Here is a 25362-nt window from a genome sequence, read left to right as displayed (position 1 = left end):
TGCAATTAATGTGAAAAGGTCTGACTAAAGTTCAAAAGATAATAAGAGATAAAATTCACATCTAATAGGTGATCTATTTAGATTTAAAAGTTAATGATAGAGGTGGCTAGGTGGAGCAGTGAATAGAGCACCAGCCCTGGAGTCAGGAGGACCTGAGTTCAAATACAGCCACAGACATTTGATACAAAAACTAGCCATGTGACCTTGGGGAAGTCACTTAACCCCAATTGCCCTGTCTTCCCCCTCCAAAAAGCAAAAATTATATGTTTTTTAAAATAGCTAACGATAAAACCAGAAAACAAAGCAAAAAAAGCCTCTCTTTTCCAGATTTCACAGGTTACATAAGAGTTTACTTGATGCACCAAGGAAATAACTCCAGAACTCTGACATTTGTGTCAAGAGTTTTAGGGGGATCCAGGGAAAATATTTTGAAAGAAGTAGTGATATTCATACACCAATTAGAGACAGATCTTTCAGATTAGGTTTTTTCTAAATCTCTAGGGTAAGTAATTGTACCTATGTATAGTCTATGATTATTTAATGTTTGGATAAATGAATAATGAAACTTAAAAAGGAAAAGAGAGATTAAAAAAAAGTTAATTTAGCAGACAACGGACCCTAAGAACCAAACACTGACATTAATCAAATTATCTGTCCATAAAAGTAAATGTTACAAAATGTGAGCTGTTGCTTTCCGAGTAACAAAAGCTTAAAGATAAGTCAGGTATAAAGAACAAAAAGAGACTTTACCTTGTCAATAATGGACTGCATGTGAGATTTGTGTGACTGGTCTCCATAAAGAAGAGAAGACCATTGGTCTGGGGCAATGCGCAAGCCTGCCTCCATGGCAATCTGAACTATCTGGGAGTCATGTTCCCGACGAAGAGCTTCATATGTCCTAAACTCCTCCTTCAATTGCATTAAAGAGGAATCCTCATCACGTTTTGTCACCTGAGAAGAGAAACATATACACACAGAGACAAAAATTATGGTTATAAATACATATGCACCACATATATAATATGTAATAAACAAAATTCTTCTCACATACTACAAAATGCAAACATTAAATTTATCCTACCTTCAAGAAATTTATATTTTCCAATGCTATGATTTCATAAAAGTTTACAATCAGAAGAATAAAAATAGCCAAAATATATATATCAGTGTCAACGAAACACTATTTCAAGAGGGGTTAGTGATGAGAAGGCAGAAGTATCGTCACTGCATAAATGTTACAAAGGTTTTGTTTTTCATCTTTTTTTTTGAGCAGAAGGGGCAGGATAAAACAAATGCTTGTTAAATGAAAAATCAAGCATTTATACAGTATTTTTAAGATTTGCAAAGTGCTAGATTATTTCATCTTATTTTAAAGAAAATTCACATTGACATTTTTAAATTCATCTCAAATCTTAAAACTGTAACATCCTCTTTACCAACTAAATTAGACTTGTCAAAGCTTTGACAACTCAAAAAGACAACTTCCAAATTCTTGCACCACCTATATTAAATAAATCTTCTGTTTTGCAATTTCACACTCAAAGAACACTTTTAAATACAGATAAAGCTACTTTTTAGTACAACTGATAAATGATTTTTAAAAAGTGTTTCTTTTGGGGCTGTCAGGTAGCACAGCAAGTAAGAGCACTGGCTCCAGTGTCGGGATGACCTGGGGATTGAATCTGGGCTCAGACACTTAGCATCCACCCAGAAACACCTGGCCGTGTAACCTTGATCAAGTTACTTAACCCCAACTGCTTAGGGGCGGCCAGGTGGCTCAGTGAGTAAGAGCACCAGCTCCGGTGTCGGGATGACCTGGGGATCGAATCTGGGCTCAGACACTTAGCACCACACCCAGAAATAACTGGCCATGAACCTTGAGCAAGTTACTTAACCCCGATTGCTTTAAAAAAAAAAAAAAAGGGTTTCTTAAATTCCATTTTAACAAATATCTCCAAGATAAAAATTTTTATATAGCAAAAAATTTCTAAGGTCCAGTTTGCTTAATTTTGAGCAATATTTAATATCCGTCCTACAATCACACAAATAGTAAAGACTTTCAAAGATCATTCAGGAAGTACTGATTTATTTAACATTTCTGTGGGCAGGAAGAGAACATGTTTCTTGAAACCAGGAACTCAATTTATAGCAGTTTTGTACCTTGAAACAGGAGGCTCTGTACAATAGCTGAACAACATGTCCAATGCTGGTTTTTGAGGCCTGAGGAAATCGTGGCTCCAATCTTTGCACCACAAATAGAACCAAGACTTTCCGAGACAAAGCAGATCCATCTTCTAAGGCCAGCAGGACCAGCTTCAGGGCTTCCTCCTGCATTGCTGGGAAGTCAGGTAAAAAATAAAACTTTATTCTGTATTGCTATAGGAAAATTCTTGTAGGGTCTCAGTTTTGACATGAAATGTATCACATTCCCTCCCAATTTGGACAAAGTTCTCACAAGACAGGAAGTCATCATATGTTAACTAACAAAATTCCTTATCAGAAACATTCAATTCCTCTGTCTATGCATAAAACCTAGGAAACAACAAAAAGGACACAGAGACCAGCAAAACCAGTGGGGCAAGGCAAATTTATTCACACAATCATCACCTTGCAAAATCATACCTGAGATTCTAATTAAAGTTAAGATGGGAAAAACAGTGACAGAACTATGATCAAGGGAAAAAAAAATTATTATGTGCCTAACCCAATTCCACCCTATGCAATCATGTTGAATTTTATGTTGTACTTGCAACTTATATTTCTACTTCTCTGAACTAAGTTTAGTAGCAATCACCTAGTTCCACTTTCTTGCCCAGGCAACTGCTTCTCAGGGATAAATTCACTTATTCTCATTACCTCAGGGTTCCTATGTTGCTGTATCATAATAACAGCAATGTTTTCTGGAATTCACACTGCATAAATTAAAATGACTTCTCCAACCAACCTAATGAATTTGCAACCCAGAGGCTGCCTAAAATAAAGGAAACAAATTACTTTTTTTGCCTTCATGGTCTAGTATCTACACAAAAAGAATTTTCCTCTCACAGGAAGAGACTGTCCTCTTATTTTTAATCATTTATCAATCAAATGCATTGTTGGTGACAAGGGAACAGAGCTGTATGGGTAGCTAAGCAAACAAAACCCAAAGCCTTTTCTCTTCTTTATAATCAGTCTTATACTAGGAATTTCATGAACCAAGACTACTGGTATAGTAATTCTCCATCTTGGAATTATGTAGGGTGGTGGTGATAACAATGGTGCAGTTCTTGGGTTATATTAAAGACTCCACCTTTCCCAATGCATCATTGGGAAAATTTAAAACAAAATTCATTCACACTTAAAACATGCTGTTAAACTGTTGTTGTTCAGTCATTCAATTATGTTGGACTCTTCATGATCCCATGGACCATAGCAAATCAGGCCCAAGTCTATCTTCCAAAGTCTGTCCATGTTCATTGCTTTTATACACTATCTACCCATCTCATCCTCTGCCATCCCCTTTTCCTTTTGCCTTCAATCTTTTCTAGTGAGTCCTATCTTCTCACTATGTGGTAAAAGTACTTAAGCTTTAGCTTCAGTATCTGTCCTTCCAATGAATAGTCAGTTAATTCATTTAGGTATCGATCGATCTCCTTGCTGTCCAAGAAACTCAATTGTTCTCTCCAGCACTATAATTCGAAAGCATGAATTCTGCAGTGCTCAGCTTTCCTTATAATTTAACTCTCACAGATATATATTACTACTTAAAAAACCTATAGCTTTGACTAAATGGGCCTTTGTAGACAAGGTGACGTCTCTGCTTTTTAGTATGCTTTCCAGATTTGCCAAAGCTTTCCTTCCAAGGAGTGTCTTTTAATTTCAGGACTGCAGTTGTCATCTGCAGTGATCTTTGAGCCCAAGGATAAAAAATCAGACACTAGTTCCTTTTCTTCTCCCTCTAATTGCCAGGAAGAGATGAGACAAAATGCCATGACCTTGGTTTTTTTAAAATGTTAAAACTTCAAGTCAGTCTTTTCACTCTCTTCTTTCACCATCACCATGAGGCTTCATTCTTCACTTTCTGCCATCAGTGTGCTATCATCTACATATCTGAGATTATTGATATTTCTACCAGCACCTTTAATTACAACTTTTAAATGACACTCCACATATATTTTGAACAATTACGTGCAACTAGTAAGTAACCTGGAAAAAAGTTGTTGCTGCTGCTGTTCTAAGCAGTAAACATCTCTCATAAAAACTAAAGCATTTTGTTTCTAAGAAGAAGATCAGACACTGGGGACAATACCAAGACAAATATGGATATTTTAAAAAGAGAGCAGGTAAGCAAGAGCAGTGAGAAGTGACAGATGACGTCACTAGCAGATATCAAAAGAACTATGTTTTCACAGTAACGTGGAGCCTGCTTACAGAGATAGTTTTAAATACCTCAGTATCAGTGTTACAACACAGAACAGTAAATGTCACTGAGTAACTGAATTATGGCAATATTTGGTAAATTTTAAGAAAACAAAGTACCTAACAAATAGTAAATAAAATCCATCCAAACTGTGTAAAAAATTTGAGAAAAGGTTTAGTATTTAATAGGGTTCAACTTCAGTTTTTTTGCAAAACTCAAATAAGTGAAATAATGCCCTCTTTAAATAATAAAACAAGAGCTCCTGGAAATTCATCTATCTCTGGCACTTCTAGACAAGATTTTAAGAACTAGTAAAGATGAATGATATCTACATAATATCTCTCTATATCATTTACCTGGTCCAAGGAACTGGCAGCCCCTGGCCCTGACTGCTGCCCAAAGATTTGAAGAAAGTTGCTGAGGATTCTGGTGCTGGAGGATTAGTTCTGTGACAGTCCGTTCACCTAAAGATCGAGCTGCCCTCATGGCACGAATCCGACCTTCTTCTTCCACTAGCTGGCAGTGGACTAATGTCACCAATTTCCTCTGCATTGGGCGGCTCAGAACACTCTGAGTGGTGCTATTCAGACCTACTCCTTTAAAAGACAATATAAAAATTAATCTAAATTATAAATTGGAGAGTAATCTAGCAATCACAGAACTGATCCTAACTCTGATTAAGTGGTAACACAGTTAGGAATTGTACTTTAAGACTATGTGTCAAAAGTCACTAAACCATATACCTGCAACTCACTGATGTCACCATTAGGCCTACAAAGAGATCAAAAAGGAAAAGAAAATGTATATACAAAAAATATTTATAGCAGTTCTTTTTCATAGTGATAATGAACCATTGAAAGAAAGATGATGGACTCGATGCAAAATAAGAAATAAATTTTTTGATATGGCCAAGATAGGAATTGGAATAGAAAATACCTAAGTTGTTTTTATTTTATTTTAAAAAGGCCCTTTTTGAGCTTTATTTTTCCTGTTTTTCCCCAAAAATAGGAGGAGAAAACAAAAGAGCAAGTAGAAGAGAAAGAGGGTCACTGGAGCATCTTTTAAAAAAATGCACAAGAGAATAGAAGGTCAGAATAAGTTATAATATAATAATATAATAATCATAATAAGTAGACTGGATTTGAAATTTAAGCGTTTAATTTACCATGCATATAGTACACATATATTATATACTTAGTAAAGACTCAACAATTTCATGTATGTATGTGAAAATACCCATTTTATTGATAGGTAAGTTCAGAATAAAAAAATTAAAAAAAAAAAAAAAGACCAACCTGTATCCTAAGGATGTTACAGAGTGACAATTACAATAAAAATATTCTTGATGCTTCTGCAAAATATCTTTGTTGCTACTATATACAGGGTTAAAAACATAGTGGATGCCCACTGATTGGAGGATGGCTATAAAAATTATGGTACATGAATATAATGTCATGGCACAGAAAAAAGGGAACAATACTGAGCCTTAAAGAAAAATAGGAAGAACTTAAAGAAATATTAAAAGACTTACATGAACTGACAGAATGTTGATGCAGGGAAAATATATACCATATTGTCAATGGAAAAAAACAAAAAATGTTACTCTCAACCCTATGTAATTATTATTACCAAGCTTAGTCCTGAGGAAGAGATAAGAATAAATTCCTCCCTCCCCTTGCAGAGATGAAAGATTATGACTGTGGAATTCTGCCTATACTGTCAGTTCTTATCAGTCTTCCCATATTTCTTTGTTCCTCATATTCATCTTTTCTTGTAGTTTAGTTTAGCCATCTTCCAATCATTTTGCAGTAACAAAAACTGGAATAACCCTAAAGTCCATAGATTAAGGAGTGGCTAAATAAATTGTGAAATAGAAAGTAGTAAACAAACCTTTTAAAGATAATAAATCTGATTAATTAAAAAAAACCCTAGAAAGACTTATGAGTGATAGAGAACAAGGAGAGCAGAATTAATACATATGCAATGACTGCCACTACATATAAAATAACTGCAAGACGTAATAGTATACCTACACAAAGGTGATAAAAGAAAGTTACTGCTATTATTTTAAATATATTTTTCTTTTTTAAAAAATGCAAACACCTTGGCTTTCATGGTTTATTCTCACTGCATTAGTATCAATGTATACCACTGGATAGAGGGCCAGCCTCAGAACCAGGAAGACCTGGGCTCAATGCCTATATCTCTGACACATAACCTATGTGACCTTGGACTTATCACTTGACTTCTCAGGGTTCTAGGTAACTAATAAGTGACAAAAATAAAAATAAGCTAATTAGCCAAAAAATTATAGGGACCATTTTTGCTTTTCTCTTTGTACATTTAGCACCTTACGCATTCTCTGGCACCCAATAAGTGTTTAATAAATCTTTGATAAATGGGTGAGGAAGAAGGCAGAGAGGAGATTGCACAGGAATGCATCAAAAAAAATCATAATATTAAAAATGTATAAAAAATGGAAGCAAGATCAAATATAAGGGATGACTGCAACAGTGATGTAAGGGCCTGTGATGATGATGATGATTCTAATACCAGCAGTGCTGCTGAAGCTCAGAATGACAAGGCTGACAAGGAATGCTTCAAGTTACAGGGAAAAAAAGATCAATCAATTTCACAAATATTTATTAAGTGACTACTCTATGCCAACTGCAAAGCTAGGTATTGGGGATTACAGAGATAAGTGTTTCATGGCAGGGCGGGTGAGCACATTCCTGGATAGAATCTTTCATTCGCATTTTATTCTGCTTTATTCACAAAGGAGAATGACATGTTGACAAGAAAAGCAAGAATAAAAATGATTTAATGAGGAAGCGAAACACAAAATGAGAAGGAGCACCTCATTGCCCTTGATGAATTTTTATCTACAAGGCTAAAGGAATCATACCCCCAAAACTGGAAAAACCAGAAAAATCTGACCAGTGAACCACAGCTAGGGATTTTTGCAGAATTAGAAAAGAACTATTGGTCTGATTGTCAAGAAAAACAAAGACAATGGAGCCTACACAAAAAACCCGCAAAAAAGCAGGCTAGTGAGATTAATGTTGAATCCTGACAAACTTTTAGAAAACATTATTAAAGGGATGATTATTGGACACCTATAAAAGTGAATCTGGTAAACCACCTAGAAAACATGTCAAACCAGACCAAACCCCATTTCCTTTCTTTTTTGGATAGGGAATGACTACAGCATGTTGCCTCTTGGTAGCGTCACTTAAATCTCCCAGGGTTTCTAAATCCCTTACAGCAGGAGATCTAAAATAACAACATTTAACAAAGTCCAACATCTTAATCTTAGAAACAAGATGGGAGAGAAGGTCTAACTGCAAAAGTAGTCCCTAACTGCTTGTTATTAATTTGGAGCAAGTTCTTTGGTTAACAGCATATATAACAAGTTTAATAAATCTAGAATCTTAAATCTTAAAGTTAAGAATAGCTAACACAAATTAGGTGACTGAACTGCAATCCAAAAAAAAAAAAAAAAGATTTCTATAGGTTAGATCACTGAGCCAAATTCAGTAACACAAAATTTAAAGGGAATAATAAGCCTAGGATCTTTTAGAAGGGTTGAAAAAATTTGATCTTATAAGATAAGAGAGGCATCGCTACATAGCAGATAATCTGAAAAAGAACCTAGGCTTTTAATTAGGATACTATACAAACTGAAACGAAACAAAAGATCGAAGTGTTATATGGAATATTATATGGAGAATGCAGTAAGAAATTCAAAGTGTTCAGGGTTAGGGCATTGAATCTTATTCTACTATGACCTGGCCAATCTGTGCCCAGTTGTGGGTGACACATTTGAAAAAAGAATTAGTTGCTGGAAAGTGACAAAAGGAGAAAAACCAGCAAATGATGTGAGGATCAGACGACTGAAATGGGGATGCTTAGCTTAGAAAAGAAAAGAGGGTGACATGAAAGCTGTCTTCAGAGGAAAAAAGAAGCAGGTGTTAACCACTTACTATGTGCCAGGCACTGTACTAGGGTCTTTACAAAAATAATCTCATTTAATCTTCACAACAACATTGTGAGTTAGGTGCCAGTATTATCCCTGGTTCACAGGGAAGGAAGCTGAGGCAAACAGAGATTAAGTGCCCAGTGCCACACAGCTCATAAGGGTCTGTTCATAAATTCTAGGCCCAGCATTCTATGTATTATATAGCGTCACCTATCTACCTAAGATGCCAAGCTGAAAGGGCTATCACATGCAAGAAGAATTTTAATTGTTCTGGTTGGTCTCACGGTGCAAAATAAAAAAAGAATGGACAGAAGCTACCAAAAAGTAGTTTGATAGCAAGAGAAGTTCCCAAATAACAAGACTTATCCAAAAGTGTAATGAACTGCCTCATACAAAGCTAGAGTTAACCAACACACTGGCTGATGGGCAGAGTTTAAAAAAAAGGTCTCCTGTCTTTGATGTTAAAATTTGTTGTTACTAGTTATCTTCTAAAAATTGTGTTGTGCAATCGGTTTGAGTTTATAAAAATAAGTGGGTCAATAGCAGAACATTATCTTTAAGACTTCATTTAAAATCATTTGAAAAATTCAGAGTTACCATTCTTTCTAATAATCCTCAAGAGGAATCCGACTAATTGTGGAAGACTTACCTCTTGCACTGCTGAGTGGTTTCAAATACAATGCTAATTCCTCTACACATTTCTTCGCTTCTTCATAATGTTTTGTATCTTCTACCCCACTACACAAAGTAATGGGCTGCTGCTCAGGGACCTGCACATCAAACAAGACAGGTTACCTAATATATTCCCATGCCACCAATATCTATCAGCTTACTATTTCAGATGCATATCACTACTCTTCTTAAAAGTGGGGATATACTACCAGTAACTCTGAAATGAATTTATCAATCAAATGCCCCTTAGTTACATTCACCAACCCTGTGACTTGCTAAACAAAAGCACTACCATCTCTATCTTCCCTATTAGAATCTATACCCTTTGAGAGCAGGGACTATCTCACTTTGTATTTCTATTCCCAGTACTTTGCATAGTGTTCAATGTGTATTAAGTGACTAAAAGATGCTTTTTTATTCTTCTCTCTAAATATGAAAAGGTGAGGAAAAAAATTTTGAGAGGTTTTAAGTCTAAGATGTTGTCTATAGAAATTCTGAAACTCCATTCAAATACAGAATATGACTGTCTAAAAAGCACTGCGATGTCCAAACATTACATTCACATAGAAATTCCAACATGACAAAAAACAAAACTTTTATACAATAGCTCTATTTTTGCATAGGGCTCTTTTTCCTTGAGATTTTACTATTCCCTTTTTTTTTCTTTTGCGCTTTTTGGAAGGCAACTGGGGTTAAGTGACGTGCCCAAGGTCACACAGCTAGTAAGTGTGTCAATCAGTCTAAGGCTGAATTTAAAGTCAGGTCCTCCTGACTCCAGGGCTGGTGCTCTATTCACTGCACCACCTAGCCACCCTTTACCATTCCTTCTTACTGCATTATCATTCATATGGCCTTCCACATTAATAACATTAGGGTAATCATGGACTCTTCACATCTTTCCTGTCTCATATACAATTACCAAACTTTTTTTCATTTCAAGTCAACAGGCAATAACAGAGGTTTTCAAAATGCTCTAAGAGTTCAGGACTTGGAGAAATAAAGGGCTGGGGATATCAAAGAAAAATTCATAAAGGATATAATATTTGATCTGCACCTTGAGTGTTTGTTACAAACTAAAAAAGCTGGTTTATAAAGGAAAGGGTATTTCATAAAGAACATGGTAAACCAGAAGACAGGCAGAGAAAAGCAGAGGGCTTATTGGAGAAGGTAATGAAAAGTCTAAGTCAAAGAAACAAATTTTTTTTAAGTTATTAACTTATTTACACTGTACTCTGTCAAGTCACTGTGATACAAGGGCAACCACAATAATTGTTATCTTTATGGATGTACAAGTTGGAGAGGAGGGAGAGTTATCATAGAAAGAGAAATAAAAATTAAAGAATCATAAAAAAAGAAAAGATTTTCTTGACTAGTGGTGTTTCATTAGAAAGATTACACTTAAAGAATGTCTTAAAATAACAGAACCTCCACGAAGGACAAATACTAGTATTAAATGAAGAAGAAAACCCTAAAAGAACATATTATTACCTCAAGAACGTAAGTTCAACATGTTCAATGAGTTATGGTTAAGATTTTTAATTAAAGTAAATAACCATAATAATTTAGTGTTTGATAAACCCAAAGATCTAAGCTTTTGGGACAAAATCTCACTACTTCACAAAAACTGCTGGAAAAAAAGATAAACAGTATGGCAGAAACTAGGTAGAGACCAATATCTCACACCGTGTACCAAGATAAGGTCAAAATGGGTACATGATTTAGATATTAAGTGTGATACCATAAGCAAATTGCATGGAATAGTTAGTTACCTGTCAGATCTATGAATAAGGGAAGAATTTAGGACCAAACAAGAGACAAAGAACATCATGAAATATAAAATGGATAATTTTTATCATATTAAATTTAAAAGGTTTTGCACAAAGGAAAACAGAAAACCAGGAAAAGAGTTGGTTTTGTTTTTTTTTACAATCAGCACCTCTGGGGGCAGCGAGGTGGCCCAGTGAATAGAGCAAGGGCCCTGAATTCAAATCTGACCTCAGACACTTGACACTTAACTAGCTGTGTGAACTTGGCAAGTCAGTTAACCTCAATTGCCTTGCCTTCCCCCCCTCCAAAAACAAAACAAACCTGTAAGTACCTCTGATAAGGGCATAATTTCTCAACTACATAGAGAACTGAGTCAAATTTATAAGAATACAAATCATTCCTGAACTGACAGATGGTCAAAGGAGATGAACAGATAGTTTTCAGGCAAAGAAATCAAAGTTATCTATAGTCATATGAAAAAATGCTCTAAATCACTATTGATTAGAGAAATGCAAATTACAACAACTCCGAGGTACCACCTCACACAGATCAGATCGGCTAAAATGACAGAAAAAGAAAAATGAAAAATGTTGGAGGGGATGTAGGAAAACATTCTAGTTCTAAGAAACTAACACACTGTTGGTAAAGTTGTGAACAGATCCATGCATATCCTTTGACTAGGAATACCCCTACTAGGTCTATATTCCAAAGAGATTTTTTAAAAAGGGGCTAGGTGGAAGAAAGGAAGGACATATTTGTACAAAAATATTTACAGCAACTCATTTTGTGTTGGCAATGAATTGGAAATTGAGAGATGTCCATCAATTGGAAAATGGCTGAACAAGTTGTGGTATGATTGTAATGGAATATCATTGAATTATTAAAAATGACAAGCAGGATGATTTCAGAAAAACCTGGGAAGGTTTACATGAACTGATGCTGAGTGAAGTGAGAAGAACCAAGAAAACACTGTACACTATAATAGCAATATTATATGATGAACTACTGTGACTTAGTTATTCTCAGTAATACAACAATCCAAAGGGACTCATGATAAAAAATACTGTCTGACTCTATAGAAAGAACTGATAGTCTTGAATACAGATGGAAGCATATTATTTTTCTACTTTCTTTCTCTTTCTTCTGTTTGGTTCAAAGTCTTTTCCCACAAAATGACTAATATGGAAATGTTTTATATGTATAACCTGTATCAGATTGCTTATCATCTCAGGAAGAGGGGAGGGACAGAATTTGGCATTCAAAATTTTAAAACAAACGAATGCTTAAAAAAGACTTTAAGGGGGTGGCTAGGTGGCACAGTGAGTAGAGCACTGGCCCTGGAGTTAGGAGGACTTGAGTTCAGATTCGGCCTCAGACACTTAACACACAAAAAAACTAGCCGTGTGACCTTGGGCAACTTACTTAACCCAAATTGCCCTCCAAAAAGCCAAAAAAAAAAAAAAAAAAAAGACTAAAAAAAATGAGGATCACAGAATCTTAAAGAATATGGATTAGACATTAATCCACACATGAAAAAGAAATTTCAACACCACCTTTCAACAAGCTATCATTAATCTTCCACTTAGAATTTTCTAGTAAGAAGGCACTCACCTACCTCTTAATTTCTTTTGGGTTTGGCTCTAACTCTAAGGAAGGTCTTCCTCCAACAACCCCCCTTCACTCTACCCTGCAATTAACCAAAAGTTACTGCATCCACCCTAGGGCCCTTTGTGTTCTAAGTAAGTATGACAATCTTTTAAACACCTAAAATCTCTTCTACAAGCTAAATATTCCCAGTTCTTTTCACTGCTCCTTTTAAGACATTTCGAGTCTCCTAACATTTGAACATTATCTGTGAGAAATAAAGTTTATTAATGTCCCTCCCAAAATACAGTACCTAGAAGTATGGTATCCAAATTAGGTCTAACCAAGTAGGATTCACTCAAACTAGTTTCTTGGATTAGGCACTGTATTACTACTTATGAAGCTAAATTTGCATTCAATGTCACAGCAATCTTCTCAAAATTGCAACTCATATATTTGCCAAGCAATAAAACCATATATTCTTTTCACTTGAGCTATCTGCTGATGTCTCTCTCATAGGGTGCTTTTACAATTATTTTTAAAACAAAGCAAAGGACTTAATAAAATTTCATCTTTTTAGATTTTGTCCATTACTCTAACCTGTTAGCATCTTTTGGAATTAGAATTTCATTATTCTATGTAGAAACTATTACTACCAGCTTTATTCAAACTGGGTAATCACAGTACCTGTTTCTTCATCTGAATTACTGACAAAAATATTGAACAGACTAAGCCAAAGGACAGAGAATTATGAGGTTCAGTGAAATCAAATGGAGAAATACACAATAGTCTTATAATTGTTTGGTCTAGAAGAGCAGAACTAGGAGGAACAGAAAAATGCAAGTAGGCAAATTTAGGATTTATGTCAGGAAAAACTAACAATTAGGACTCTCTAAAAGTAGAATGGGCTACCATGGAAGGGTGTAGATTTTCTCTTGTTACAAGTCCTCAAAAAAAAAGCTAGTTGACCACTTGTCATCTATGTCATAGATGGTACATAGAGGTACAGGCCACAGAAATATCTTCCAACTATAAAAATCCATTATTTCATGATAACCTCTACTGGCTCCTACTTTTTGGAGAAGGTGGAGGTTGAACACTGGAGAGCTCCTCCTAGATCCTAAGGAGCAACTCACCTAGACTTCACCCCTCTATCCAGAAATTTACTTTCCTGCACAATCAAATTAAGTCTGAAACTCATGCTTCTGCAGTACTCTCTGCCTCCTGGGTTCCTCCTTCTGACTGGAGAAGGTAGACATCAGAGAGATCCTTCCAGATCCTCAATTTAAGGGGGGCATCAGAGCATTTCCCACCCAGCTTCAAGACTTCATCATGTTCCCACACTGGGGTACCCTATCTATTCTACCTCCTTTCCAGTTTCTTTTTATGGACAGTCTTTTTGTGAGCTATTCTATCTATTCTACCTCCTTTCCAGTTTCTTTTTATGGACAGTCTTTTTTGTGAGCTCCTAGTGGGCAGGGACTGTCTTTTGTTTTTATATCAATTTCTTTGTGTGGCTTTCTCCTGAAGACACCTTATCTCTTAGCTCCCTCTCCAGGGTCAGTCTCAGTCTTCACCTCAACCCCTTGACTCACAGAGACAGAAGAAGAACAGGCCTATTTCTACATCCCCTCTGAGGCAATGAGTTCAAATCCCATCTGAGACACTTACTAGCTGTGTAATCCTGAGCAAGTCACTTTCATCTGTTTGCTTCAGTTTCCTCAACTATAAAAAGAGAATAATAATAATAGCACCTACCTTGAAGGGTTGGTGTGAAAATCAAACTAGATAGATAATACTTATAAAGTGCTTAGTACAATGCCTGGAACACAGCAGGCACTTAAAAATTTTAAATTTATATTTTAATATAAATATTTATATATAAATATAAATAATTGCTTAGCTGTTTAATAAAATGTTCTTTTATGCGTTTTCTTTTGATTTCTTTTTATAAGACTGTATTTTCATATACTTCCACCTCACTGAACCTTCAGTTCTTACCAAGAAAAAGAATTAAGCAAAGCAAACTTACAAAATGAGCAATTCTAAGAGCACAAAAAATATTCTATACCCATTGCCTGGGGCATTGCTTTAATCTGAATTTGGCTCCCTGCCAAAAATATTTTATTTCCCCCCAACAGTCATTCCTTAATGATTCTAAACAGAACAACCACCTTTAACAAGAGCCCAGTCAACTGGATTCCTATTACTAATGTTTATATTTATATTATTACATATTTTTTTCCTGGTTCTGTTTCATTCTATTAGTTTATTAAAATCTTCCCATGCTTCTCGGAATTTCAGACTGGTCTTTTGAGGCCCACTAATATGCTACTCGATGACATAATGTATCCATCTCTATATGGCATAATTTATCCCCAAAGTCCCCTGTGGGCATTTACTTTGTTTCTAACTGTTGTTTTGTTAATATAGAATTATGCTGTGGATATTTCTGTCTTAGCACTGGCCCTGGGGTCAGGAGGACCCGAGTTCAAATCCGGCCTCAGACATTTAACACAAAAACTAGCCACGTGACCTTGGGCAAGTCACTTAACCCCAATTGCCCTGCATTTCCCCCTCCAAAAAACCAAAAAAAAAAAAAAAATTAGGTTTTTTTGTTATAAATAATATGGGACATTTTTAACATAAGTTTGTGACAATTTGCATTTCATCTTTTATGCTTATAAAGATAACAGCCTGTACTACTTATATAGTGCTTAAAGGTTTACAAAGTACTTTTACCTCTATCTCACCTTATCCTCATAACAACCTGGGAGTTAGAGGCTCTTATTATCTCCATTTTACAGATGAAGAAACTGAGGCAGATAAGGTTAAGTGACTTGTCTAGGGTCACAAAGTTGTTAAGTGCCTGAGGCACAATTCAAAGTCAGATCTGATTCCAAATGCGCCACTCTATCTGCCCTGCCACCCAGCTGCCTGTGTCTATTGTATTATGTGTATTCATTCTTTTAAACAAGTATTTAGCATATGCTCATACATGTATTTTTCCCTCCAATTCTGCGGGTATTAAGTGCCTAGAGCAGTGACTGGTGCGTGGCAGACACTCACTACAGCCATGCTGACTGCTCAAGCACAGCCCGGTTTTCCTCTTCTGACTATACATTTCTTCGCTATCCTTTACCTCACTTCTGACCCTAATTCTTCATTGACTTGTGATGCAATATAACTTGCTCACTCACAACTATCATACCCCTCCTCCCACTGCCTTTTGGGTAACCTTAAATTTCAATTAGTAAATAAATCACGGTGATGACAACAATTAGCATTTACATACTACTTTAAGATTTGCAGTGCCCTACAATTCATCTCATTTGAAGCTCATACCAAAATTAAGTACTACTAACCCTATTTTTCAGATCAGGAAACCAAGGCTAAGCGGAGTAAAGTGACTTGCTTAAGTTACACAGCTCTCGAGTGTCTGCGGCTAGATGTAAACCCAAGTGTTACTGACTCCTAGTCTACTAGGAGACCCAAGTGCCTCTCCGTAATTCTAGCTGCTGACTGTAAGCAGAAGGTTACTGGGGCTTCCTTCTCTTCCATAACCTCCCAGTTGTTGCTGTTGCTTCTGACACTTCATTCTCAATTCCATCGACCCTTCTACTGCATCAAGTGCATAAAACTTTGTCCACTGCTTTAGGTTTGATTTGGTGACTGAGACTGATCCCTGAAGAGTGACTCTATAATGTACAGTCACTACAACCCAAAGATTAAAATACTACAACACTTCAGTCAATATCAAAGATTAATTCTTCCAATGAGAACATGTGTAGAGTATATAACTGTGCCTGTTCAAATGTTTTCAACACTTTTTTCCTTAAAACACACAGAGAAAGTGATGGACACCATGATACTGAATGAGTTACCTCATCTTACCTGAGCACCCACTAACTGCAGCAAGGCCGAGTTCACAGGCAGGAGCTCTATGTCAGTGTTAATATTGGTCTGGTCAAAGGGGCACGCCTTACGGTGAAGCTTGTTCAGGCACATCTTGCAGACAGTGTGGCCGCAGCCTAGGCTGATAGGCTTTCGGATCGTTTCGTCGAATGTCTGAGTGCAAATTGGGCAGGAGAGGAAATCCGTCCATTGCGGAGCTTGTACAGGCATTGCTTAAGTAATTATGATTCACAACACAAAAATCTAAAGCACAGATTCCACTGGAATCAAAATCTTTAAAAAAAAAAGTTTGTTTGTTTTTTAAATATCTTCTGTAAATACAGTCAGCACATAGTGTGAAATATAACCTGGAAGAAGAAAGAAAAAAGGTTTATTAAGTTTTAGAATTTTTTTCTGTTCTGTATTTTAAAATTCTAACAACAAATTTCATTCTCCCCTAAAATCCGGATTTTTGCCTATGTATTTTATACCATGTTTATACATGTTAGAACTTGATATATTTGTAATTTCATAAAATCAAATAATATTAAAGAAACACAATAAATCATCCTTTTTAACCACCTCATTTAAGGAAATGTAGCAAAATATACAGTTAATGGCAAAGTCTGGACTAGAACAAAATCTCCTAATCTTTCTATCATACTAGCTACTCAAATAGCTAAGGTTTTTATATTTTAAGATGAATTATAAAACCAAAATCATAAAACTAAAAATAGGGGGAGCTTTATGTTTTTATTTTTCAGATTTCTCTATTTTTCCTGCTCTACAGACTGGAAAACGGACACCATGTAACAACACATGAGCCACTATAATTAAACTTTAAATCAATTACTAGTAACTGACATTCATCTAAATCATGAAGAACATTTACAGGTTAAAACTGCTTGGAGTTTTTAAATGACAGTGATCCATAAAGGGCTTAAAATAGTTCAACCTAGGGGTAAGAAATCTGGGTTAGAATGTAATAGAATAGGTAGGAAGTAATAAGGATCCATATACAATGGCTATGGGAAATAATAAGGAAGGTCAGACCTAGAAGGTATTAGTAATACAAAACTACCAAGAAGTTACTGATAGCCAAAGCTATGCTACTTGTTTAAAAAAACAAACAAACAGAAAAGTTGATCAGTGGAAGAGAGTATTTTGGTAAACAAGGGGCAAAAATAATTGGACACAGCAGTATGTTGTTCAACAACCCAAAATCAACTCTTGAGGCAAGGCTTTCTTAATTTGACAAAAATTGCTGGAAAAACTGCAAAGCAATCTGAGAGAAATTAAGCTTAAAATCAAGCTATCTCTCATGCGTCTCCACCCACCCACCCACATACACACACACACACACACACACAGTGTGTAGTAGCAGCAGCAGCAAATGGATATGTTATCTAAAAAAATAAAAGGTTATATGTTTCACAAATTAGAAAAGGGAACAAGATAATACCTTGGCACAAGGAATACTTAACGAGAAATAGCGACGACAAGATAAAATGAACAATTTTGATTACATAATATTGAAAATTTTTTAAACTTTACAAAGAAAACACAACTTTAAAAAGAGGATGAACAAATATACAGCACAGAGAAGCAAGCTTGACAAGATATTCCAACTAAGCAATGCCATTCTAAGGATATTCAGGGATGAAAATGGAAAGGAGGTTACAAACTAGAAAAAAATGAATGACTTGTAACAACTATTGCAATAAGCTGTTTTCACCATTAAGGATAAGGGACCACAACACTTGGACAATAACTGACATGAATCTCTGAGGTGTTTTCAGAAAAAGTACTAGAAGACAAAGACCAAAATAAAAAATTCCAGCAAAATTAGATCAAGTATACAAAGCACCTGGAGTGCTTTAATTGTGAGCACACTGAGGCATCAATTTACAAGGTATCTAAAGGAAGATGTTTTATTAAAGGAATGGACATGCTTGATTTTATTAACAGCAAAAAAAGGGGGGGGAGGGGTGACCCAGAGGCTATCTGCAACTATCAACATATATGCCTAACTCTCCCATCTATAGGAGTCAATGAGCATTCATTATGCCCTGACTAAGCGCTAAGCACAAGAACTACAAATACATGCAGGAAATAAAAATAGCGATCCTTGCCTTCAAACAGTTTACATTATGATGGTGGAAGATAACACACAAAAGGAAGCTGAAATCGGGAAGGGGGGGGAGGGAGAGAAGAGATCCCCTGGCCTGGAGGTGTGGTACAAAATAAAGTGTAACCTGTAAAGGAAGGAATACATGGTTGGAAGTTCTGAGAGAACCAACCAATTGAGAGAGAGGAGCTGCAAGGGCACTTTGAAATGATAAGTCCAGGACCAGAGTGAGTTTCCAGGGTGAATCCATTTCTTTGTTTTTCAGTGGTTTTTTCAGTCATGTTCAACTCTTCATGATACCATTTGGAATTTTCTTGGCAAAGACACTGGAATGGTTTGCTCTTTCCTTCTCTGACTCATTTTACAGAAGAGGAAACTGAGACAAACAGGGTTAGGTGACGTGCCCAGGGTCACACAAACTAGTTAAGTGTCTGAGGCCAGATTTGAACTCGATGAAGATGAGTCTTCCTGACTCCAGGCCTGGCACTCTGCCAACTGGCTGCCCTGAAGAGGTCTCTAGGGCATGGTAAAGAAGTGAGGGCTAAGGCCTGGAGAGGAAAATCTTCACACAGGTCATCTTTACATGAAATGAGTGCATCCTTAATGAGGATGCTTTTCCATCTTACAGCTGAGTTTAAAAGATGTTGAGATCTCATTGTGTGTATTTTTTGTTAATTATGACACTATTCAACTTGGTAGAACACAAGTTCTTTTACAACAAGGTGGCTCCAATCTGTCTACAGTATCAAAACCATTCAGGATTCCTCAGAAGGTGTAACAACAGAAATAACCCAGCCCAATGATCCTCTGCTAACAGACATCAAACTTAAGCTCTCTAAAAGTATTCTTCACTGTGATGGAAAAGGTACAGACTGAGTATTCCTTCTGAGTGGTCCACTAGATGCCTGTCTATAGAGGACAAGATATTAATTGCATCAGACCTCAAGACACTGAAGAGCCTCCTGGGAGAGATGGCCAGGTAGACAGAGTATTGGGTCTAGGTCAGAGAGACTCCAACACTCACTGTTGGTGAGATCTTAGACAAGTCAGCTAATCTCTCAACTGTAAAAGGAGTATCAGAATAGCACCCACTTTTTGGGGGTGTTGTGAGGATTAAGTAAGATATCTGTAAAGTACTTAGTATACTACGTGGCATATTGTGTGTATGTGAATGTCCATATATATGCACATGTGCACACCCACCTACACAGAATGAAACATAAGTCTTCAGACACAACAATGGCAATGTGTCGATTTATTCTGAGAGATGACTTTCAACAAGGGAAAACTTCCAATGGGAAAGGGGGCAGTCATTAGAGAAAAAATGAATAGTAGGGGGCGGAGTCAAGATGGAGGAATAGAAGCAGGACCTCCCCTCGGCTCCAGCTTCCACCTTCCTCAATCCATGTAAAAAGGTGACTCTGAATAAACTTTGGAGCTGCAGAACCCACAAAATGACACAGAGAGGCTAACCTCCCACTGAGGACAGCCCGGCAGCAGGAATCGGCCAGCAGTGCTCTGGGAGCTGAGCCCAGCCCCACACTGAAGCATCAGTTGCCCGCAGGAGGGACTCCAGATCAGCAGCAGCTGTGGCAGTTTCCAGGTTTATCAACACATAGATGCGAAGGACAAAGTGAGAGGTCAGTGCAGTCTGGACTTTGGGACCCAGTAAGTGGGAGTACGTGGCTTTTGTCCCTGGGGCGAGAGGCTGCTGAGACACTGGCTGGCAGCTCCACATGGCAGCTTCAGCAACTGGCCTGCAGAGAGTAGGCGGACCAAGCACCAGTCTGAGGGGTAATCGTTCTTCATTTAACCTGCTTGGATCTGGATTGCAGTCTAGGGTGGAGGTCCTGGGGTGTGTGTCCAGCTTGCCAGAGTGTGTGGAGACCTCAGAGAGGGCACCCATCTAATACCTCCAGCATCTGAGAAAACCCCAGCGTTTGGGACGAAAACTCCCCTGTCTGACGCCAGAGTCCTACTGTGGCAAAAAGCCCAGGGGCCAAGTGACTGAGGGGTGACATGACCAGGCAAAGGAAAAAAAGCAAACAGAAGATTCCAACATTAGACTACTATTTTGGGGACAAAAAGGAGCAAAACATGGAACAGGAGGAAGACAGTGAAGTCAGAACTCCTGCACCAAAAGCCTCAAAGGAAAATACGATCTGGTTACAGGCCATAGAGGACCTTAAAAAGCAGATAAGAGAAGTGGAGGAAAAATTAGGAAGAGAAATGAGAACAATGCAAGAAAATTATGAAATGAGAGTCAACAGCCTGACTGAGGAAAATAACACCTTAAAAAACAGACTAACTCAAATGGCAAAAGAGGCTCAAAAAGGCAATGAGGAGAAAAATACCTTAAAAAGCCGAATTTGCCAGATGGAAAAAGAATCTCAAAAGCTCAATGACAAGAATCATTCCTTCAGAATTAGATTGGAGCAAATGGAAGCTAATGACTTTATGAGAAATCAAGATGCTGTTAAACAGATCCGAACAAATCAAAGAACAGAAGGCAATGTGAAATATCTCATGGGAAAAACCACTGAGCTGGAAAACAGATCCAGGAGAGATAATTTAAAAATTATTGGACTACCTGAAAGCCATGATCAAAGTAAGAACCTAGAAATCACCCTCCAGGAAGTTCTCAAAGAAAACTGCCCTGATGTTTTAGAACTAGAGGGCAAAACAGAGGTTGAAAGAATCCACCCATCACCTCCTGAAAAAGATCCCCTAAAGAAAACTCCTAGGAATATTATAGCCAGGTTCCAGAATTCCCAGATTAAGGAAAGAATATTACAAGCAGCCAGGAAGAAACAATTTGAATATTGTGGAAACACAATCAGGATAACCCAGGATCTGGCAGCTTCTACAATGAGGGATTGAAGGGCCTGGAATGTGATATTCCGGAGGTCAAGGGAGCTGGGATTAAAACCAAGAGTCACCTACCCAGCAAAACTGAGTATCATGTTTCAGGGGAAAATATGGTCATTCAGTGGAATAGAGGACTTTCAAGCATTCTTGCTGAAAAAAAAAACAAAAAAACAAAGCTGAATAGAAAATTTGACATTCAGATACAAGAAGCAAGAGAAGCATGAGAAAGTAAATAAGGAAAAGAAATCATAAGGAACTTATCAAAGTTGAACTATTAACATTTCTACATGGAAAAACAATCATTGTAACTGATGAAACTTTTCTCAGTAGTTGAAGGGAATAGAAATATATATATATATGTCTATATATGAGGATATATGGGCATATGAGTACATATGTGAATGTGTGTATATATATTTACAGGTATACATAGATAGAGGGCACAGGACCAATTTAACAGGAAGGGATGATACTTAAAAAAAGGTGAAATTAAGAGGTGAGAGAGGAATATAATGAGAGGAGACAGGGAGAGACAGAATGGGGTAAACTATCTCATATAGAAGAGGCAAGGGAAAATGGTTACAATGGAGGGGAAGAATAGGAAGGCAAAAGGGAATGGGTCAACCTTATTCCCATTGAATTTGGCCTGAGGAGGGAATGAAATACTCACTAAATAGGGTATCTCACCCTCCAGGAGAGTACAGGGGAAGGGGATGAGAGGGGGGATGATGGAAGGGAGGGCAGGCTGGGGGGCAGGGAAGTTGGAAGCACCCACTTTTGAAAAGGGACAGGATCAAAGTAGAGAATAGAACAAGTGGGAGGTGGGATAGGAGAGATGGATATATAGCCAGTCTTTTACAATATATCTACTATGTTATTGTTTTGCATTAGCCACACATGTACAACCTACACTAAACTGCTTATCTTCCCAGTAAGGGTGGCTGACAAGGGAAGAAGGGAATGAATCTGGAATTCAAAGTTTTAAAATCAAATATTCAAATATATATATACTATTATTAATACTATTTTACATGTAATTGGGAAATAAGATATACAGGCACTGGGGCATAGAGATCCACCATGTCCTACTGGAAAAGTCAAAGGGGGTATGGGAGAAGATATGGGAGGGAGCAGATTGGAGGAGGGGATATCCTGTGGGACTGCTATTTTGGGGCAGTGGATAGGGGAAAAACAGGGAGAAAATTTATAACAAAATCTGGCGAAAATGAATGATGTAAATCAGAGGTTAATAAAGTATTTGAAAAATTAAAAAAAGAATAGTAGTAATTTTTTTAAAAGCAGGAACACTGATGATTATTTTTTAAAATACACACCTCAGAAAAATGAAACAAATAAGCATGGCAATTACTACTACCGTGTCATTGCTGAAAACAAACAAAAACAAAAAACCTGAAGTCCAGTTTAAATCCTCATTTCAATCCTCATTTGAATATTAGTAACCCATTAAACAGAATCACTAAACATTTCTTCAACAAAGCTTCCAGTGAAGGAGATTACAACCCTGGAGGCCAGGATATACCAAGATATAGAGGCAAAAGAATACAGTACATATTTGGGGATGAAGTAAGTAGTGGTTAGGCCATTTTAGCTAGAGTGGGGAGTAGCATGGAGGGGAATAGTATGAGAAAGAGATGGAAAAATGAGAAAGAAGCGGACTGTACAGTACCTTACATGCCATATGAACTTTATTTGGTAAGCAGTTGGGAGCTACTGATGGGTTCTGATCAAGAGAGTGACTACATAAATGCACAGAAATTAAAATATGGGATAAGGAGGAATTAGAAGAGAGGAGGGAGGATACACAACCAAAGTAAGACCTGTTAGGAGGCTATTCTAAATCTATCTAGTGGGTTATAAAGTGCATTTGTACTTTGGGGTGGGAATGGGAAGAGAAAACATATAAGATATTCTGGAGACTAAGAGTAAAGAGGGAGGAGAAGGATGGACCACTTACTGTGAAGATAGTATCTCCACTTTAGAAGTGGAAAGGGCCTTAGAAGTCATCTAGTCTAATCCTTTCATTTTACAAATGAAGAAAAACTAGGCATGTTCAATGACTTGCTAAAGGTCAAAGAGGTACTAAGCAGAGCTGGGACTTCCACTGAGGTCATCTTGCTCCTGATCCATTGCTCTTTCCACAGCACTGTTTAAAAGGCACCATGGGACAAGAGAAAAGGTTCAAGGGCAAAAGGTTTGGGGATGAATGCCTATCTTGAGATTGTCCAAACACATACCAGACAGATTAAGAACACAAAGTCCTTGCCCTTGATAAATCTAGATGGCAATTCCACTTGTGCTGTGTAGTTAGATGAAAAGGCTCTGCTTCAGTTTTTTTCCCCTTCCTGTTAGAAGGGATGGTGTGCTGGGTAGGGGAAAGAAGAATGGACTCATAAGGAATGAGATTAAAGGCATGAATAAAAAATAATCCTGAACTTAACACCAATGATGGTCATTTTTACCACTGATATAGAATTCCAAGGAACTCTAGAGGTCCATCTGGTCTAACTCTCTAATTTTACAGAGGAGGAAATTGAGGACAGATTCTATGATTTGTTCAAGGTTGCAAACTTATTAAAAAAAAAAGCTGAAGAGATGGATTTGTATTAATAATAATGACAGCTGCATTTATATGGTGGTTAGGTTTTCAGATTACTTTAGAGATTATCTTATTTTTTCCTCACAAGAACCCTCAGAGGGTAAGTGCTATCATTCTTATTTTATATATGAGGAAACTGAAGCACAGAGAGATTAAGTGACTTGCCCAGGGTAACAGTGTTTGAGGCAACATCTGAACACAAATCTTTCTGATTCTCTGTACTCTACCCTGCACCACTTAGCTACCAAATGGGAAAACATATATCTGTTCAAGTCACTAAATTTTTTTTTTTGGGGGGGAAGCTTCTTTGGGGAGGCTGAGCTAAGATATAAAACTTTAGGTCTCAATTTGTTTCCATAGAGACTTAAATACATTGGAAAGAAGTACAGAGAGAATTCACAAGTAATCTTTGAGTTGCTTAATATAATTATCTACCTAATTTTGAAGAAATTTAGAAGCTTTTTTACTAAATATGCAAAGCCTTGTACTAGAAAGCACATAAGAAAAATTGATATGTAAATCCTTGCATATAAAGGATACAAAAGAAAATTCTCCTGAATAGCTTCTAGGCAAGTTGAGAAGACAAATAATCATAAAAGAAACAAGTTTAGATAGAATATCCATCCATCCAAACATTTATTGAGTACTTGCTATGTGACAAGACACAATTACAAAACTTCATCACTTTTTCACCCCTTAATTAACCCATCTCTTCAATAAGCCAGAACTGAAAGATCAAATTGAATAAATTTATTTTGGGCAAATAATGGCAGATTTGGTGAGATCCCAACAAATTATATATATATATATATATATATAAATACATAACCCGTCTAAGGTACAGTCACACCCCCCACAGCTCCTCCCTCCCCCCCAGCAAATGGATAATGAACAGGAAAACTGGTAGGATTATAATTGGAGAAACTGTTCAGTGTTCATTACCTCAAACTTCTTTCTGAAGTGAAGGCTCTATTTTAAAAATAAAAATATTCTGGGGTGGCTAGGTGGAGCAGTGAGTAAAGAGTCAGGTGTAATAAGAATGTAAATTTTAAAGATCTTCCCTGCCCCTAGGCTAATGTGCACCTGAAGCCTGGGGTGGGGGAGGCTTGTTTTTCAGTAGATAACTTCTTGATTGGCCAGTGAGTCAATAAGGTTGTTACATTCTCTGAGCCAGGAGAAGGCTATATAAGCCCTGATGTGTAGCTTTGTTTTGGGGACTCACTTTGAGAAGTGTTCTGTGATTTGATCTGAATTCTGGGAAGCCGTTGTTGAGAGTCCCCCGGCTTTGAAAAACCCAGATGTGGAAACCCAGATGTTGACTGGGTATGGATGTAATGGTTGGACAGTTTGGAAAGCTGTCTACTTGATCTGTTAATGTCTTGATAATTCTATCTGTATATTTTGAAGTTTGGGGTGCTGACCTTTTTCCCCTGAACAAGGTAAACGATATATGT

At 37.0% G+C, this 25362-nt stretch overlaps 1 protein-coding gene across 6 annotated transcripts in view; it reads right to left on the bottom strand.

Moving 5' to 3' along the window:
• The window catches only part of RC3H1 (ring finger and CCCH-type domains 1), an 82868-nt gene that overhangs the window by 36071 nt on the left and 21435 nt on the right, over window positions 1–25362 (bottom strand). For all 6 annotated transcript variants that reach the window (XM_069065542.1, XM_069065541.1, XM_069065543.1 and 3 more), the window contains exons 2-6: window positions 16296–16663; window positions 9028–9148; window positions 4756–4995; window positions 2161–2336; window positions 751–951 (exon numbers count right to left, since the gene is read on the bottom strand). In XM_069065542.1, coding sequence (XP_068921643.1) covers window positions 751–951; window positions 2161–2336; window positions 4756–4995; window positions 9028–9148; window positions 16296–16526 — 969 coding nt within the window. In that variant the 5' untranslated portion in view covers window positions 16527–16663. The remainder of the gene's footprint in view (window positions 1–750; window positions 952–2160; window positions 2337–4755; window positions 4996–9027; window positions 9149–16295; window positions 16664–25362) is intronic.

Source organism: Petaurus breviceps, unplaced genomic scaffold, assembly GCF_028583685.1.
Source record: "Petaurus breviceps papuanus isolate PSGF00001 unplaced genomic scaffold, PetGlider_PUasm1.0 90692, whole genome shotgun sequence".
NCBI classification, from domain to species: domain Eukaryota; kingdom Metazoa; phylum Chordata; class Mammalia; order Diprotodontia; family Petauridae; genus Petaurus; species Petaurus breviceps.
This window is presented reverse-complemented; position numbering and strand designations above follow the sequence as displayed.